General features: G+C 43.8%; 1 protein-coding gene across 1 annotated transcript in view; it reads right to left on the minus strand.

Annotated features, from left to right (window-relative positions):
- Positions 1-18,949, minus strand: part of LOC148532081 (spexin prohormone 2-like) — a 59,902-nt gene that overhangs the window by 22,285 nt on the left and 18,668 nt on the right. The window contains exon 4 of the mRNA XM_088468443.1: positions 6,215-6,292. Within this exon, the coding sequence (XP_088324569.1) occupies positions 6,215-6,292 (78 nt within the window). The remainder of the gene's footprint in view (positions 1-6,214; positions 6,293-18,949) is intronic.

The following is an 18,949-nucleotide window of genomic DNA, read 5'->3' on the forward strand; positions in this document are numbered from 1 at the left end:
GGCCACTTACGAGCGGCTCTGAATCAGGCCCTGTGTTTGTATATGAGGTTAGAGATGTAGAGAGAGATAGAAGAGTGGTTGAGGGCTTTGTAGGGAAGGGAGTGTGTTTGTATATGAGGTTAGCGATGTATAAGAGTGGTTGAGGGCTTTGTAGGGAAGGGAGTGTGTCTGTATATGAGGTTAGAGATGTAGAGAGATAGAAGAGTGGTTGAGGGCTTTGTAGAGAAGGGAGTGTGTTTGTATATGAGGTCAGAGATGTAGAGAGAGGTAGCATAGTGGTTGAAGTCTTTGTAGGGAAGGGAGTGTGTTTGTATATGAGGTTAGCGATGTAGCGAGAGGTAGAAGAGTGGTTGAGGGATTTGTAGGGAAGGGAGTGTGTTTGTATATGAGGTCAGAGATGTAGAGAGAGGTAGAAGAGTGGTTGAGGGATTTGTAGGGAAGGGAGTGTGTTTCTATATGAGGTCAGAGATGTAGAGAGCAGTAGAAGAGTGGTTGAGGGATTAGTAGGGAAGGGAGTGTGTTTGTATATGAGGTCAGAGATGTAGAGAGAGGTAGAAGAGTGGTTGAGGGATTTGTAGGGAAGGGAGTGTGTTTCTATATGAGGTTAGAGATGTAGAGAGAGGTAGCAGAGTAGTTGAGGGATTAGTAGGGAAGGCAGTGTGTTTGTATATGAGGTTACAGATGTAGAGAGAGGTAGAAGAGTGGTTGAAGGCTTTGTAGGGAAGGGAGTGTGTTTGTGTATGAGGTTAGAGATGTAGAGAGAGGTAGCAGAATGGTTGAGAGATTAGTAGGGAAGGGAGTGTGTTTGTATATGAGGTTAGAGATGTAGAGAGAGGTAGCAGAGTGGTTGAGGGCTTTGTAGGAAAGGGAGTGTGTTTGTGTATGAGGTTAGAGATGTAGAGAGAGGTAGCAGAGTGGTTGAGGGATTAGTAGGGAAGGGAGTGTGTTTGTATATAAGGTTAGAGATGTAGCGAGAGGTAGCAGAGTGGTTGAAGGCTTTGTAGGTGAGTGAGAGGAGTTTAAACTTTATTTGATAGGGTACAGGAAGTCAGTGGAGAGATCGGCAGAGGGGGCAGCAGAGTGGCAGTGGCAAGAAAGAAAAATAAGGTGGCAGCAATTAGCAAATGTCTAGTTTGCTGAGGAGTCACCGATGAGCAGAGAATAGGCATACACCATTTTGGCCGATGGGTGGACTGTCAATAAACACATATGCATAACTAGAACAATTGGCATTACGCCACTGGGCGCACACATATGCAGATTTGCGTGATTTTTGGCTCCTTCACCAGGTTGCACCAGCTGAGATGATATAGGCAAGGGAAGGAGCTATAAACCTTGGCCTAATGTATGTGATATGTGCCTGTGTACCTGGACACAGTAGTTACTTACTGCCAACCTGCACGTATCTTATTATAGTTGCAGCTTTACATATACACACTATTGCAGGTTTTCTAGTGAAGGCAAATTGCGCCTGTGTTACAGAAGGCTATTCCAAAAAGGGGGTTGGGTGGGGTCCGCACTCGACAACCAGTTAGGTCATATATCAAAATAATAATAATAATAATAATGACAGTACTCAAAAACCAACATTGGAGTCTTAACTAGAATAAATTGTAATAAGACTTGTACTATGGTTGGTGGTGCTACCAGACAAATTTGTAGAAATCACAAATAAACAAATATGCAAAGAAGCAAAAAGAACAAAGAGAGTCTTGCTGGTGCACTCTTGAAACAATTGAAATGAAACAGATGGAAAAAATATATAGAAAAAAATATATGGAAAAAATATGTGTTTATCAAATGAAAACTTAACTTTTACTAGTAAATTATAAAAGACAACACAGAGAACATATGAGAAGATGCACCTCTGGGTGTCTAAAATCTCAAAAAATAAATAAACATGTTAGAATACATATAATATCAATAATTCATAAGAAAACATAGCAGAATACATATGATATCAATAATTCATATATATGAGAGAAGATCTGGGAGAAAATATAGATACCCAATTCCTAGAGCGTAATATTGCTAGGAGATTGGAGATATAAACCCACCTTTTCCAAATGTAACATGTGTGAGCTAAATTATTGCTCTACCAATAATGATTTTAAACACACAAAGAAAAAACACAGCCGCGTCTAGATCTAAGTGTACATACATACACCCTCGCAGATCGTAATGCTTGTTTGAACGAGGTACTAAGTAAAAAAAATAATACTAAACGTATAACATGTCCACAATAATTGATATCACAGAAATTAAGGCCTATAAATCATAAATAGATAACTTCACAAACATACATAAATAAATACACCTCTAATTAAAGTGTATGAGTGCTTACAGTGATCATGATTAAATAAATGAATAAAATAAAATCATATAAATGCAACTATTCAGATATACTTAGACAACTTAATGTGTCTTTGAATGAGATACCTAACAGAAAAGTCTGGATCAATACTCAGCGCAACAGATTTAATATATCTGCATATTAGTGATCCAATAGTCGTATGGGTAAAATGAATAGAAAGATTCAGTGACGAGTGTCCTGGATTAGAAGTTAACAAATTCTTCCATATAGGATTGCTTATATAAACACAATTTAAAGTGCAACGTGCTTGTGATGATCAATAACCCATGATCGATACTTATGAAGAACACATGATGAATTAACTACTAAAAAGTCATTAAAGTGTTAAAGTGCTTGCAAATCATTCATAGATAATTAATACAAATGAACCATAAACAGTGGATAAGAGTGTATTCCTCAAACTTAATGCGCTTAGATGCCCTGATAATAACAGGTGAGAAATAAAAAACTTTGTAGAGGTCTCAATAAGTATATATCCAAAGTAAATAGTTATAGAAAAAGCCTGAGGAGAAAATATGTCATACCTCTTCTGCTGTCCCTTGTCAAATAAATTTCAAACAAGGGATGAGAGAGAAGTAAACATAAAACCTCAGGGAAACAACAGTTAAGAGCGCCTCTGCTGTCCCCGCTCCTGGCAGTATCTCCCCTCTGATACTATAAATACATTGCAGAGGAGGAGTGTCAGCCCGGCTTGAATGAGAGAGCGCTATAGGGATAGAGAGGGAATAAAGAGATACCTCGTGTGGTAATGTATTAGACAAAGTGCGGCTGACGGTGGTATATCAGCTGGGCTAAAGAGTGCGTGCAGCTCGCCGGATATCGTAGGTAGGAAATGCAGCTGCCTGTAAATCAGCTGAGCTGTAGAGCACAAGGAGCCCATCTGATGGACGCGCGTTTCGCCTCTGACGGCTTGATCACCTGATCGTCGTGAGGTAACATTCCTCTCCCTCCCCCTTAATCTATCTTAGTCCATCCAATCACGTTTCTCATTTAAGATAGACACAATTCACAGCCAATCAGCAGATAGAATCGTCAAGGCCAGAGAGAGCAATGTAATTGAGTTACGTATATCATGGATTCCTATCCTCATTACCATATATAAACAAAGAAGGGGAAAGCACATGTTATGGCTAGCGATTGACATGGTTTTTTTTTTATGGCTTTTTTATGGGAATGTCTCATCAACACTCATATCAAACAAACAATTTCTTCATTAGCCATTACACTTAACTTTATTGTGGCCTTATGGAGTAATATGCTTCTTGCCCTTGGAGACAATTTTCCTTGATGACCAGTTCTGGAAAGCACAGTCTTCATAAGTGTGGCCTCATGAGTTTCAACAACCTTTTTCTAGTTCCTGGGGGCAGCAGGGCAGGATGCAGTGAGCTGTTTAAGAATCTTATTATTTTTTAAATAACTCAAGAGATTTATTGATGAAAGAGGCCATTGATCTCAATGGAGTGTAAGATTGGGAGGATGCACAGCAAATCGTGTTGGAGAGGTAAATAATTGTCAATCTGGACATGGATGAACCTTTAGGATGATTCCTGAGATTTGGCTATTATATGGACCTGGGTGAAGATTACATTAAATTTAAAATGTAAAGGCTAAGGGGCCTATTCATCAACACTAAATGACCCGGTAACTAGTTAAGTTACCAGGCCATGCATAAATGCATATTTCAGTTATGGGGCCATTCATTATCAGGGAACCCAAATGGGCCACCTGATATTCCTCAAACCCTGAAAACTGAAAGTTTTCGGAGTTTGCTTGCGAGAACAAGCGCCATTTTCAGATGGCGCTTGTTCTCGGATCCCCGATCCTTCCTATTGGAAGGAGTTTCTGGGGATGTGTAGAGGGATCCCTCCCCCACCTACTCACTACTTCCTTGGCGGCTGTGCGCAGGTGTGACCTTGGGTCACGCATATGTAGCCGGCCCTATGGGGAGGAGATAAGTAACACAGCTACTTCTGTAACTGCGATACTAACCGAGAGGACAGCTGCTTTTCGTAGCAGCTGTCCCCGCACCAAAGCAATGAAGAATTGCTCCAGTGTCAAATTTCCCCGCTGAAAGTTGGATACTTATGTATCTCTCACAACGAGATGATAATATAATCCTCGGGGATTATAGGCCCCTGAAACCAATAAAACAAAATTGTTGATTTATTGGAGTTGTTGTATTAAAGACAAGTTTTACTTAACTACACTCCATGAATCCATTAGATTCACAGATGTATGTAATGTCTCAAGCAGGATCTCTCCTGCTCACATAGGCCTTGGTAGAGTAGTTGAGACCCTTCTCTATGTCCTCTCCATTCGTATAACTGTGGAGTTTACAGCTCCAGCAGGAGAGAGGATCTTCTTGGCATCAGGTGACCTCTCAGGTCAATAGACCCATTGAGAGCAATTAAGTTAAACTAAAAGGCCCCATACATCAGGTGGCTGTTTCACCAATCCCCTGATCGGACCGGAAACACCAATCGATGATCGGCGATCCGTCTGGGAATCGGTGAAATTCCCGATTTGCAAATTCTGATCATATTTTGGTCTGGATCAGCAAATCAGGGAAACTCCACATGTTGGATTTCGCCGATGCCCTGACCTCGCAGATGCCCTGGACCAATACATAGCAGATGTATGGGAGCCTTTAGTGGAATTAGAGTTGTTACAGAATTTTAATGTGGGATTTTTACATAAAAATTTTATATAAGTATTTGCTTTTGTATAAAGGAAGCTAAATTAGCTAGTTTATTTATTGGTTGATTATCATGTTGCAACAGCTATGTGCAATAACATTAAAAACTACATATCACTGTAATGGTGCATACACACGGGATGGCCGTCAGTGATAATAATATCGCAGAACGATCTCCCGGGTGTGCTGGATGATCGATAACAATCATCCAGCACACCACCAATGATGGCCAGCGACCCGCGATCAACGAGCGCGGGTCCCTATAGTAACCTGGTCGATATCGACCAGGTTGGCCTGCATGCGTGGGATATGGACGATATCGTTATCATCTATACGTGCCCGCACATCGCAGGTCGTTGGTGGGTTTCAAGGGACCAAAAAACTATATGAACGATAACGATATGATCGATATCGTTATCATTCATATCGAGCATTTTAATCATCCCGTGTGTACGCACCATTAGGCACTAACATATATATTTGGGTACATTTACCAATCAAATGGAAGATTGATGAAATTAAGATATGTGATTATTGGCCTGATTCATTACCGATCGCAACTGCAATTATGCACGCAATCGGCCGATTGTTGCATTCTGCGCATGCATTGCAGTGCGCGTATCGGCCACTGCGATCGCAGTGACTACGCAGACCCATCGCAGAGTGATTGACAGGAGTTACCATTTGTGGGGGGTGACGGGCGATACGCAGCGTGCCAGTGCGTTTGAACGCAGCTGCATAGGCATGCATAAATTATCCACTGCGATGCTGTACGCAGCTTGAGTTAGCAATTCCTGAGTAAGGTCAGAGCTTGTGCAAGTGCGTGTGAGGCTGCGATGGTACTCGATGTTGCCGATGATTTCACAGTCTTGCTAAGAATTATGGATGTGTGTAAGGTAAAGTGGGCGTCCTTATGTAGCGATCGCAGTGGATTAGCATACTATCGCAGTGAGACTGCGTGCGTAATCGCTATTGCAATCGTAGTTGCGATCCGTAATGAATTAGGCACTATGTTATCATTACAACAAAGCTACCAAATTATCACATTACATCACATTTCATTTTTATGACATCTGTGGCTCTGCGTTACATCCCTATCAACATGAACTATGAATATATTCCAGCACCCAACAACATTCACATACTTTTAATAATAGAATTCCAAGAATCCAGATTCAGTTTCTGATATTGTTCCTCATAGTCTGATACAAAACTTCTGCCATCTGTAATAGAACATTGCAAAAAGAATTATCGTATGCTTGTGATAACCTGTATAGTTGTATTCATTATTTTCTGCATGGCAGCATTATTGTATATAAATAAATAATGGATGGGCTGCGCTAATCACACATCTAAGGACCTCTAAATAGCAGCTTAAGGAATTACACAGGGATACTCCTTCCTCTGATTTAGGAGCTCATTCAGACCCGCTCGCTAGCAAGCGGCCGCTCGTTGCAGACGATGTTTGCTAATGTGTGCATGCATGTAGTTCGCATTGCACGTGTGCAAACTAGTACAAGTGATCGGATTTATCTTGCTCGCCCTGCAAAGACAGCCCAGTGGAATGAGTGACAGGAGAGGCTGTTTGTGGGTGGTAACAGGGGCAGGACAGTAGTAACAGGGGAGTGGAGTTGTGGACGCAAGCGTGCCAGAGTGTTTTCACGCCGTTTCAGGGAGGTACATATTTAACAGGCAGCATCATAGTACACATCACCTGTTTGAATTATACACTGAAGTTCTCGCAGTGCTTGTGGTAGGGTACAGTCAACCGCAAGTGCTGCGGTCAGATCTCGATGTATCGATGGTTGTATATACTCCTGGAGATGACATATGCTAGTGGGCGGCTAAAGACAGGCTGGTGGGCGTCTATAAACACAAAGTGATCACTCGCCAAGACATAGTGGGCTTATGCCTTGCCAAGCGACCGGCTGCCTTGACGTCACTTTGCAAAATTTAAATACGCTGGGAGCGAGCGGCCGCAACTAGCGAGCGGGTCTGAATGAGCTCCTTAGTCTTAGTGATGATAACAATATAGGAAATTCCCAGCGCTTTCAAGAGATCCAACTCCAAATATACTGTATCGTATAAAAACCATATAAGACAAACAAGGAATAATTGTATATTTTACACCAAATATGTGGTAAAGAACATACACATTAGATTGGTATTAAAATGGGTGATTTCCACTGCCAATATTATACTAAACATTTCTAAAAGTTCACATATAAACAAAATAGGTTAATCCAATGACTATATTACCATACTCCTAATACCGGTATACATACATGATACATGTATGTATACCGGTATTAGGTATACATGCATGATACATGAAAATTCCCAGATGTAAATTTTCAAAACATTGTTGATCCTGATTATAAGGGAGAGAATACCTCCGTAACAAGGTTTTTCCAGGAGTGTACAGGGCGGGATCAGGGGGGGATTCCCAATGCAAATAACTCACCCCACTGTCCTAGGACTTCGGATTTTCCATGGTAATTCCGTCTATGGGATGTCCGACTCTCGCTGTTCCTCTGTGTCACTGTCCGAGGTCGCGGCTGTGTGGATGGGCAGCGAGATGTCTGCCGGCAAACAGTTGCACACTGTTTGCGGAGTCATCGGACACACGCTGGGAGTGTCATCGTGCAACTGTCTGTCAGCAGACACCTCATCGCCCATCCACACAGCCGCGACCTTGGGCAGTGACACAGAGGAAAGCTGGCCACACACTAGACCAACTTACATCCAACCATTCAACTAGTTGATTGGTTGGAATGAAAACCTGGTAAGGGATGAAAGCAAATGACAATCGGCAATTTGCTCCCAAACACCGGAAAATGGACTAAAAACTGTTGTTTGAACAAATTGTTTTGATCAAACATTTAACAAACTTGTCTGACGTCCATTTTCATCTGTTTTCTGGAATTTAGGATCAAATTGCTGATCATCATTTACTCCCATACGTTACCAGATTTTCATTCCAACCAATCAACTAGTTGGCTGGTTGGATGAAAGTTGGCCTAATGTGTGGCCAGCTGAACGGCGAGAGTCGGACGACCCATAGACAGAATTACCGTGGAAAATCCGAAGTCCTGGGACAGTGTGGTGAGTTATTTGCATTGGGAATCCCCCCCCTCCTCCCGCCCTGTACACTCCTAGAAAAACCTTGTTACGGAGGTATTCTCTCCCTTATAATCAGGATCAACAATGTTTTGAAAATTTACATCTGGGAATTATAATAGCATCAACTATCTATTTCAACCACCAGATTTATTACCATTTGCCCTTTTTTTGCTATATAGAATATAAGTGCAACGTTGCTATTGGCGACTATTTACATGTTGTCCATGTCTTATGTATGGTTCAAACACTATATCAGTGCTTAGTGCCACAAACTGAAGAATCACCAGACAGCAGCCTGCAAATAGAGGGTATCCCAACAAACCCCTCGAAAATTAGTACATACTGTAGACAATAATCAGAAAATGCGGCACTCATCCAGATCTATGCTAATATATTGTTCGTATTGTCAAAAAGTCTCAAAGATATAAATAATATAATATATATATATATATATATATATACAGTATATATATGAAAAGTCTGAACAATATGCAGAACAAATGAAGCAAAAATGAATAAAAAAATTAATAATAATGGATAAAAACCAGCAGAAGTATAAATGTCATGTTCCTCAATAACTCCATGATTCACTGTGATGTTGCTCCAATCAATCCTGTATTCTTATCCATATGTTGTCCCACAGTCTTATAAAGTCTTAAAGTCTCGTCTCATTCCCGGATGGATCCGGTTTTCATTGTCAATCAACCAATGCGCAGTAGTACAATTCAATTGGCTTGGCGTACTCTAAAAAAATACTGAGTCCACCTTACCCACCTCCTTCAAAACTCCACTCCGTGCACCAGCACCTTTGGTTAACAATGATAAGGACAGTATTACCTTCTAAGCAGACACCATGTTTTGCAGAGGAAGATCTGATCCAAGATGGGTTATGTGTTAAGTGATAAGCTGCATACACACGTAAAGATTTTCTGTCCAAACATCCAACTAGTTGATTGGTTGGAATTGAAATCTGGTAATGTATGAAAGCAAATGACAATCAGCAATTTGCTCCCAAATGCCGGAAAATGGACAAAAACTGTTGCTTGAACAAATTGTTTAGATCAAACATTTAACAAACTTGTCTGAACGACCAGTTTCATCTGTTTTCTGGCATTTAGGAGCAAATTGCTGATCATCATTTACTCCCATATGTTACCAGATTTTCATTCCAACCAATCAACTAGTTGGATGGTTGGACAGAAAATCTTAACGTGTGTACCCAGTTTTATACTCCACCAGGCCCATCAGACCCCCCAGCTCCTGCACTATGGGCCTGATTCAGAGCTGAACGCTCTGACCAGAGCGCTCGCTCTGAATCAGGGCCCTCCTACCTTTTTTTGGAGCGTCCTCATGGACGCTCGCATAACTGAGGGTTACCACCCACAGCTATAGCGAGCGTCCATGATGATGGTCGCGATGGTCTTGACCATCGCGACCATCGGGCTTGCGACGGAGCCCCTGCGGTAGGGTCTCGCTGCCTGAAGCCCTGGAGTGATTTTGGCTCTATCAGAGCCAAAATCACTCCCACTGACATCACTAGTGATGTCAGTGGGGCGTGCTTGAGACGGTAGGCGTTCCCATGGGAACGCCTCCATCTGGCAGGCACGCCCCCAGCACGCCCACCAAAGGGGGCGTGCTGTCAATCAACATCGACAGCACGCCCCCTTTGGTGCGAGACCCGGAGCGATGGTGAGCCCGTCGCTCGCCGAGTCTCGCGCATGCGCACGACAGAGCTCCCTCCGTCATGCGCATGCGTAGTAGGGAACATCGACCCGCTTGCAAGCGTCCTGCCGTTCGCGTTTGGATCTGAATGACCTCCTAAGCGCATACCACAGCCCTATAACAATCATATAGGTTACTATAGAGAATGAAAATTCATTACAATATGTAAAGTAAAATAAAGAGCCGTACTCGATCTAAAAATAAATATATATAGAGTTTATTTAGAATAATGAGAGTTTAAGAATCGCTATTTGCGATGGATGTAAATAAACAGTTTTATGATGACTCAAAATAAATAAAACATAAATAAAATTATAGTCTAATACCGGAATACGACATTAATACAACATAGAACATAAAACGTGCAATTTTGCAAACATACATTGGGGCAGATGTATGAAGCTCTGGAAAGTGATAAAGTGCAGATTATTAAACGACCAACCAATCAGCTCACAACTGTCATGTTACAGGCTGTGTTTGAAAAATGAGAGGTGGGAACGGATTGGTTGGTTATTTATCACTCTGCACTTTATCACTTTCCACAACTTCATACATCTGCCCCAGTGTCACTGAATGATACGCTTGAGGCGTTTTACTCGCTCTGTGTTATAGGTGGGAGATGTTGGGCCACTGCTGAATGGTCAATGGTTAATAGTCCTTATAGGTCCAATGCGCTAATTAGCGTGTAGTTAATGTAACCCAGCACATATAATAATCACTCCACATTTGTAAATCCAGTGCGCTATAAAGGCATATAGTTAGTGTAATCTAGCTCATGTGTAACTGCTCCACACTATGGGCTCTATTTACTACAATCCGCATTTGTAATGCAGATTGTAGTGTGATATTACAGACTGAATTCGCATTGCGAATTCCGGCAATATCAGAGGGATTTACTACAATCCCTTGCAGGGACAGAGCTTGCGATAAAGCTCTGTCCCTGCGAATCCCCTCCGCACACTTATCACGGTATTTTCGCAAAAAATACCTTGACAAGTGCCGACGCATGCAGCGACCGACCATCGCTAAGCCCCGCCCCCTGGCGCTAAGCCCCACCCCCTGTGATCGCGGACCACAGGTGGCATTATTATCACAGGGCTTTCCCCAGTATTTTTTCACAATTTATTTTTTAGTAACTTTGGCCAGATCACATTTCCCATTACAATTATGGGAAATGCGATATGCTTACTAGAAATAAGTGATCATTAGGGCTTGGAGTAGAATTTTACGAATTCTACTCCAATTGCCCTGTAGTAACTTTAGGTGACACTAAAACAGGGTTGCCTACCTTTAACATTCTCTTCCCGGGAGAAGCCCGGGTAAGAGATGCAGCAGGGGGCCGATGGGGGCGGGGCTTGATGATTTGCGTCATTAAGCCCCGCCCCCTCGCGGTAAAATTGCCGCGATTGGGCACAATTTACATAGGGGGCGGGGCCAAATGCTGTGATTCATGCAGAATCACAGCTTAAGCCCCGCCCCCTTCACGGAGACCCGCGATTGCCGCGGGTTTTCTCCTAATTCTGCCCACTTCACTAGGAAGTGGGCAGAATGCGGGAGAAATGCCTACCCTTCCGGGGGTGCGGGGGGTTACCCGAAAAATCGGGAGCCTCCCGCGAAAACCAGGAGGGTAGGCATGTATACACTAAAATAATGTGAAAAAGGTGTGAAAACACCCTGTTTCACTTTATTTTAGTAAAAATAATGTTAACAAATAGAGCCCTATGGGCTCTATTTACTACAATCCGCATATTGAATGCGGATTGTAGTGTGATATTAACGACTGAATTCGCATTGCGAATTCAGGCAATATCACAGGGATTTACTACAAATCCCTTGCAGGGACAGAGCTTGCGATAAAGCTCTGTCCCTGCGAATCCCATCCGCACATTAGTCACGGTATTTTCGGAAAAATACTGTGACAAAGTGCCTGCGCATGCCCTGACCGGCCGCCGCTGCTACCCCCCCGGCACTAAGCCCCGCGATCGCGGAACCCCCGCAACCCCCCTCCTTTAATTACATTTACCTGCATGATTCGGGCACTTACCTGCATGATGTCCTCCATGCCTCCTGTCAGGTGATATCCCATACTGCACTGGGACCCGATCACTTGATGACCGGGCCGCATTGCAGCATGGGAGACCAGCTGACCAGAGGGAGGACATCACCCGGAGTCCCGGCCACGGGTCCCTGGAGTCAAGTAAGTTAATTTTTTTTTTACTATTTTTAAATTTTTTTTTTTTTGTAGTGTATCAGCTTGCAGTCTGTTTAGACCACACAGCTGATTACTGGGACCGACTCCCGGCTCTGCTCTGTCTTATAGAGCAGAGCAGGAGTCTGGTAACCGGGGGAGACCCTGGATAACGCCACCTCTAGGTGGCGTTATTATCACAGGGCTTTCCCCGGTATTTATTTACAATTTATTTTTAGTAACTTTGGTCGGATCACGTTTCCCAGTACAATTATGGGAAATGCGATCTGCTTACTAAAAATAAGTGATACTTAGAGGTTGGAGTAGAATTTTACGAATTCTACTCCAATTGCCCTATAACAACTGTAGGTGAAACTAAAATAATGTTAATAAATAGAGCCCTATATGAGCTGGATTACACTAACTATATGCCTTTATAGCGCACTGAATTTGCAAATGTGGAGTGATTAATATATGTGCTGGGTTATATTAACTACACGCTAATTAGCGCATTGGACCTATAAGGACTATTAACCATTGACCATCCAGCAGTGGCCCAACATCTCCCACCTATTACACAGAGCGAGTAAAACGCCTCAAGCGTTTCACTCAGTGACACTGTATGTTTGCAAAATTGCACATGTTTTATGTTCTATGTTGTATTAATGTCGTATTCCGGTATTAGACTATAATTTTATATATGTTTTATTTATTTTTGAGTCATCATAAAACTGTTCATTTACATCCATCGAAAATAGCGATTCTTATACTCTTATTATTCTAAATAAACTCTATATATTTATTTTTAGATCGAGTACGGCTCTTTCTGTTACTTTACATATTGTAATGATTTCTCATTCACTACAGTAACCTGTATGATTGTTATAGGGCTGTGGTATGCGCTTAGTGCCTTTTCTCTTTATATGCAATTCTAGTAAGGGTTGGTAGTGCCGTTGCCACACTGAGCTGCTACTACTTTAGCCAAACTATAACAATTTAGCGCATCCATTTCCTACTCTTTACTACCACCAGCTCCTGCACAAGAGCCCCCCTGGGCTTCCTTAACTCAGGTGCTGGCTACTATTGCGGACCGCCTAGTGGTACTAGCTGTAATTCCTCCTATGGGGTTACCACAACAGGTTCAGGCAATACAGGTACCTCCTGTGCCCCCTCCATGGGTTGACCTACTCTCTAGCTCAGTAACAGAGTCTGGTGGCTACCTCTACAGCCTTTCCAACTATGTTGCAATGTGAGAAGTCCCACCAAGTAAGCCTTCTAAGCGTAATGTGTTATCATCATCCCGCCTTCCGAGTCTCGCGGGTTTTGGAACCTATATAAGGTACCCGCGTCGGCGCCATTTTCTTGCTCGGCTGTGCACAGTGAAGAGGGAGGGTGGGAGTTAGGGCTGGCTGGGCTGTGTAGTGTAGTGTAGTGCAGAGTAGTGTTGTGCTGTGCTGTGCTGCGCTGTGCTGCTGTTGTCCACTACTTCAAAGTCCATAGGGGCTGGCTGTGTTGTGCTGTGCTGCTGTTGTTAATAGGGGCTGTGTCCACTACTTCAAAGTCCATAGGTGCTGGCTGGACTGTGTTGTGCAGTCAGTTCTCCATAGGGGCTGTGTCCACTCCAAAGTCCTGTGCAGTGTCCAAGTCCTAAAGGGGTGCTGTAGTGTTGTCCAGGGGGTGCTCTGTCCATCAGCGGTGCTCCCCCCAAGTGCTAAAAAAATCATATTTTTTGTGTGTTTGTGAATTGTGTGCGCAGTAGCCGCACGTGCATCAACAAAGTAGTGCCAAGCGTGCGCCTGTGTCATAAGTAAAGGGCCGGCTGGCTTGACCGTTAAAGGGTGCTGTAACCCCCAAAGTACACTCCAAACCAAAAAAATATATATTTTCTGTGTTTGTGAATTGTGTGCGCAGTAGCCGCACGTGCATCAACAAAGTAGTGCCAAGCGTGCGCCTGTGTCATAAGTAAAGGGCCGGCTGGCTTGACCGTTAAAGGGTGCTGTAACCCCCAAAGTACACTCCAGTCCAAACCAAAAAAAAAATTATTTTCTGTGTTTGTGAATTGTGTGCGCAGTAGCCGCACGTGCATCAACAAAGTAGTGCCAAGCGTGCGCCTGTGTCATAAGTAAAGGGCCGGCTGGCTTGACCGTTAAAGGGTGCTGTAACCCCCAAAGTACACTCCAGTCCAAACCAAAAAAATATATATTTTCTGTGTTTGTGAATTGTGTGCGCAGTAGCCGCACGTGCATCAACAAAGTAGTGCCAAGCGTGCGCCTGTGTCATAAGTAAAGGGCCGGCTGGCTTGACCGTTAAAGGGTGCTGTAACCCCCAAAGTACACTCCAGTCCAAACCAAAAAAATATATATTTTCTGTGTTTGTGAATTGTGTGCGCAGTAGCCGCACGTGCATCAACAAAGTAGTGCCAAGCGTGCGCCTGTGTCATAAGTAAAGGGCCGGCTGGCTTGACCGTTAAAGGGTGCTGTAACCCCCAAAGTACACTCCAGTCCAAACCAAAAAAAAAATTATTTTCTGTGTTTGTGAATTGTGTGCGCAGTAGCCGCACGTGCATCAACAAAGTAGTGCCAAGCGTGCGCCTGTGTCATAAGTAAAAGGCCGGCTGGCTTGACCGTTAAAGGGTGCTGTAACCCCCAAAGTACACTCCAAACCAAAAAAATATATATTTTCTGTGTTTGTGAATTGTGTGCGCAGTAGCCGCACGTGCATCAACAAAGTAGTGCCAAGCGTGTGCCTGTGTCATAAGTAAAGGGCCGGCTGGCTTGACCGTTAAAGGGTGCTGTAACCTCCAAAGTACACTCCAGTCCAAACCAAAAAAAAAAATATTTTCTGTGTTTGTGAATTGTGTGCGCAGTAGCGGCACGTGCATCAACAAAGTAGTGCCAAGCGTGCGCCTGTGTCATAAGTAAAGGGCCGGCTGGCTTGACCGTTAAAGGGTGCTGTAACCCCCAAAGTACACTCCAGTCCAAACCAAATAAATATATATTTTCTGTGTTTGTGAATTGTGTGCGCAGTAGCCGCACGTGCATCAACAAAGTAGTGCCAAGCGTGCGCCTGTGTCATAAGTAAAGGGCCGGCTGGCTTGACCGTTAGAGGGTTGCTGTAACCCCTAAAGTACACTCCAGTCCAAACCAAAAAAATATATATTTTCTGTGTTTGTGAATTGTGTGCGCAGTAGCCGCACGTGCATCAACAAAGTAGTGCCAAGCGTGCGCCTGTGTCATAAGTAAAGGGCCGGCTGGCTTGACCGTTAAAGGGTGCTGTAACCCCCAAAGTACACTCCAGTCCAAACCAAAAAAATATATATTTTCTGTGTTTGTGAATTGTGTGCGCAGTAGCCGCACGTGCATCAACAAAGTAGTGCCAAGCGTGCGCCTGTGTCATAAGTAAAGGGCCGGCTGGCTTGACCGTTAAAGGGTGCTGTAACCCCCAAAGTACACTCCAGTCCAAACCAAAAAAATATATATTTTCTGTGTTTGTGAATTGTGTGCGCAGTAGCCGCACGTGCATCAACAAAGTAGTGCCAAGCGTGCGCCTGTGTCATAAGTAAAGGGCCGGCTGGCTTGACCGTTAAAGGGTGCTGTAACCCCCAAAGTACACTCCAGTCCAAACCAAATAAATATATATTTTCTGTGTTTGTGAATTGTGTGCGCAGTAGCCGCACGTGCATCAACAAAGTAGTGCCAAGCGTGCGCCTGTGTCATAAGTAAAGGGCCGGCTGGCTTGACCGTTAAAGGGTTGCTGTAACCCCTAAAGTACACTCCAGTCCAAACCAAAAAAATATATATTTTCTGTGTTTGTGAATTGTGTGCGCAGTAGCCGCACGTGCATCAACAAAGTAGTGCCAAGCGTGCGCCTGTGTCATAAGTAAAGGGCCGGCTGGCTTGACCGTTAAAGGGTGCTGTAACCCCCAAAGTACACTCCAGTCTAAACCAAAAAAATATATATTTTCTGTGTTTGTGAATTGTGTGCGCAGTAGCCGCACGTGCATCAACAAAGTAGTGCCAAGCGTGCGCCTGTGTCATAAGTAAAGGGCCGGCTGGCTTGACCATTAAAGGGTGCTGTAACCCTCAAAGTACACTCCAGTCCAAACCAAAAAAAAAATTATTTTCTGTGTTTGTGAATTGTGTGAGCAGTAGCCGCACGTGCATCAACAAAGTAGTGCCAAGCGTGCGCCTGTGTCATAAGTAAAGGGCCGGCTGGCTTGACCGTTAAAGGGTTGCTGTAACCCCTAAAGTACACTCCAGTCCAAACCAAAAAAATATATATTTTCTGTGTTTGTGAATTGTGTGCGCAGTAGCCGCACGTGCATCAACAAAGTAGTGCCAAGCGTGCGCCTGTGTCATAAGTAAAGGGCCGGCTGGCTTGACCGTTAAAGGGTGCTGTAACCCCCAAAGTACACTCCAGTCCAAACCAAAAAAATATATATTTTCTGTGTTTGTGAATTGTGTGCGCAGTAGCCGCACGTGCATCAACAAAGTAGTGCCAAGCGTGCGCCTGTGTCATAAGTAAAGGGCCGGCTGGCTTGACCATTAAAGGGTGCTGTAACCCTCAAAGTACACTCCAGTCCAAACCAAAAAAAAAATTATTTTCTGTGTTTGTGAATTGTGTGAGCAGTAGCCGCACGTGCATCAACAAAGTAGTGCCAAGCGTGTGCCTGTGTCATAAGTAAAGGGCCGGCTGGCTTGACCGTTAAAGGGTGCTGTAACCCCCAAAGTACACTCCAGTCCAAACCAAAAAAATATATATTTTCTGTGTTTGTGAATTGTGTGCGCAGTAGCCGCACGTGCATCAACAAAGTAGTGCCAAGCGTGCGCCTGTGTCATAAGTAAAGGGCCGGCTGGCTTGACCGTTAAAGGGTGCTGTAACCCCCAAAGTACACTCCAGTCCAAACCAAAAAAAGATATATTTTCTGTGTTTGTGAATTGTGTGCGCAGTAGCCGCACGTGCATCAACAAAGTAGTGCCAAGCGTGCGCCTGTGTCATAAGTAAAGGGCCGGCTGGCTTGACCGTTAAAGGGTGCTGTAACCCCCAAAGTACACTCCAGTCCAAACCAAATAAATATATATTTTCTGTGTTTGTGAATTGTGTGCGCAGTAGCCGCACGTGCATCAACAAAGTAGTGCCAAGCGTGCGCCTGTGTCATAAGTAAAGGGCCGGCTGGCTTGACCGTTAAAGGGTTGCTGTAACCCCTAAAGTACACTCCAGTCCAAACCAAAAAAATATATATTTTCTGTGTTTGTGAATTGTGTGCGCAGTAGCCGCACGTGCATCAACAAAGTAGTGCCAAGCGTGCGCCTGTGTCATAAGTAAAGGGCCGGCTGGCTTGACCGTTAAAGGGTGCTGTAACCCCCAAAGTACACTCCAGTCCAAACCAAAAAAATATATATTTTCTGTGTTTGTGAATTGTGTGCGCAGTAGCCGCACGTGCATCAACAAAGTAGTGCCAAGCGTGCGCCTGTGTCATAAGTAAAGGGCCGGCTGGCTTGACCGTTAAAGGGTGCTGTAACCCCCAAAGTACACTCCAGTCCAAACCAAAAAAATATATATTTTCTGTGTTTGTGAATTGTGTGCGCAGTAGCCGCACGTGCATCAACAAAGTAGTGCCAAGCGTGCGCCTGTGTCATAAGTAAAGGGCCGGCTGGCTTGACCATTAAAGGGTGCTGTAACCCTCAAAGTACACTCCAGTCCAAACCAAAAAAAAAATTATTTTCTGTGTTTGTGAATTGTGTGCGCAGTAGCCGCACGTGCATCAACAAAGTAGTGCCAAGCGTGCGCCTGTGTCATAAGTAAAGGGCCGGCTGGCTTGACCGTTAAAGGGTACTGTAACCCCCAAAGTACACTCCAGTCCAAACCAAAAAAAAATAATTTTCTGTGTTTGTGAATTGTGTGCGCAGTAGCCGCACGTGCATCAACAAAGTAGTGCCAAGCGTGCGCCTGTGTCATAAGTAAAGGGCCGGCTGGCTTGACCGTTAAAGGGTGCTGTAACCCCCAAAGTACACTCCAGTCCAAACCAAAAAAAATAATATTTTCTGTGTTTGTGAATTGTGTGCGCAGTAGCCGCACGTGCATCAACAAAGTAGTGCCAAGCGTGCGCCTGTGTCATAAGTAAAGGGCCGGCTGGCTTGACCGTTAAAGGGTGCTGTAACCCCCAAAGTACACTCCAGTTCAAACCAAAAAAATAATATTTTTTGTGTGTTTGTGAATTGTGTGCGCAGTAGCCGCACGTGCATCAACAAAGTAGTGCCAAGCGTGCGCCTGTGTCATAAGTAAAGGGCCGGCTGGCTTGACCGTTAAAGGGTGCTGTAACCCCCAAAGTACAGTCCAGTCCAAACCAAAAAAAAAATTATTTTCTGTGTTTGTGAATTGTGTGCGCAGTAGCCGCACGTGCATCAACAAAGGAGCAGCGCCAAGTGTGCGCCTGTGTCCCATAAGTAAAGAGCCGGCTGGCTCATTTCTTAAAGGCTGGTGTAACCCACAAAGTGCACTACTCTCCAGCAAAAATAAAGAAATATTTTCTGTGTTTAGCCGCACGTATATATCAAATCGATATAACATAAATGGAGGACCAAACTTTCTCTGATAAAAATAAAATAGAGAAAGATCAAGAACCACTTCCTCCTAGTGCTGAAGCTGCTGCCACTAGTCATGACATAGACGATAACATGCCATCAACGTCGTCTGCCAAGGCCGATGCCCAATGTCATAATAGAGGGCACATACAATCCCAAATGACAAAGTTCAGGAAAATGACCTTGAAAAAAACATTTAAATCAGCTGAAGAGAAACGTAAACTTGCCAATATGCCATTTACGACACGGAGTGGCAAGGAACG

The sequence above is a fragment of the Taudactylus pleione genome, unplaced genomic scaffold (genome assembly GCF_031769625.1).
Source record: "Taudactylus pleione unplaced genomic scaffold, aTauple2 ptg000085l, whole genome shotgun sequence".
NCBI lineage: Eukaryota > Metazoa > Chordata > Amphibia > Anura > Myobatrachidae > Taudactylus > Taudactylus pleione.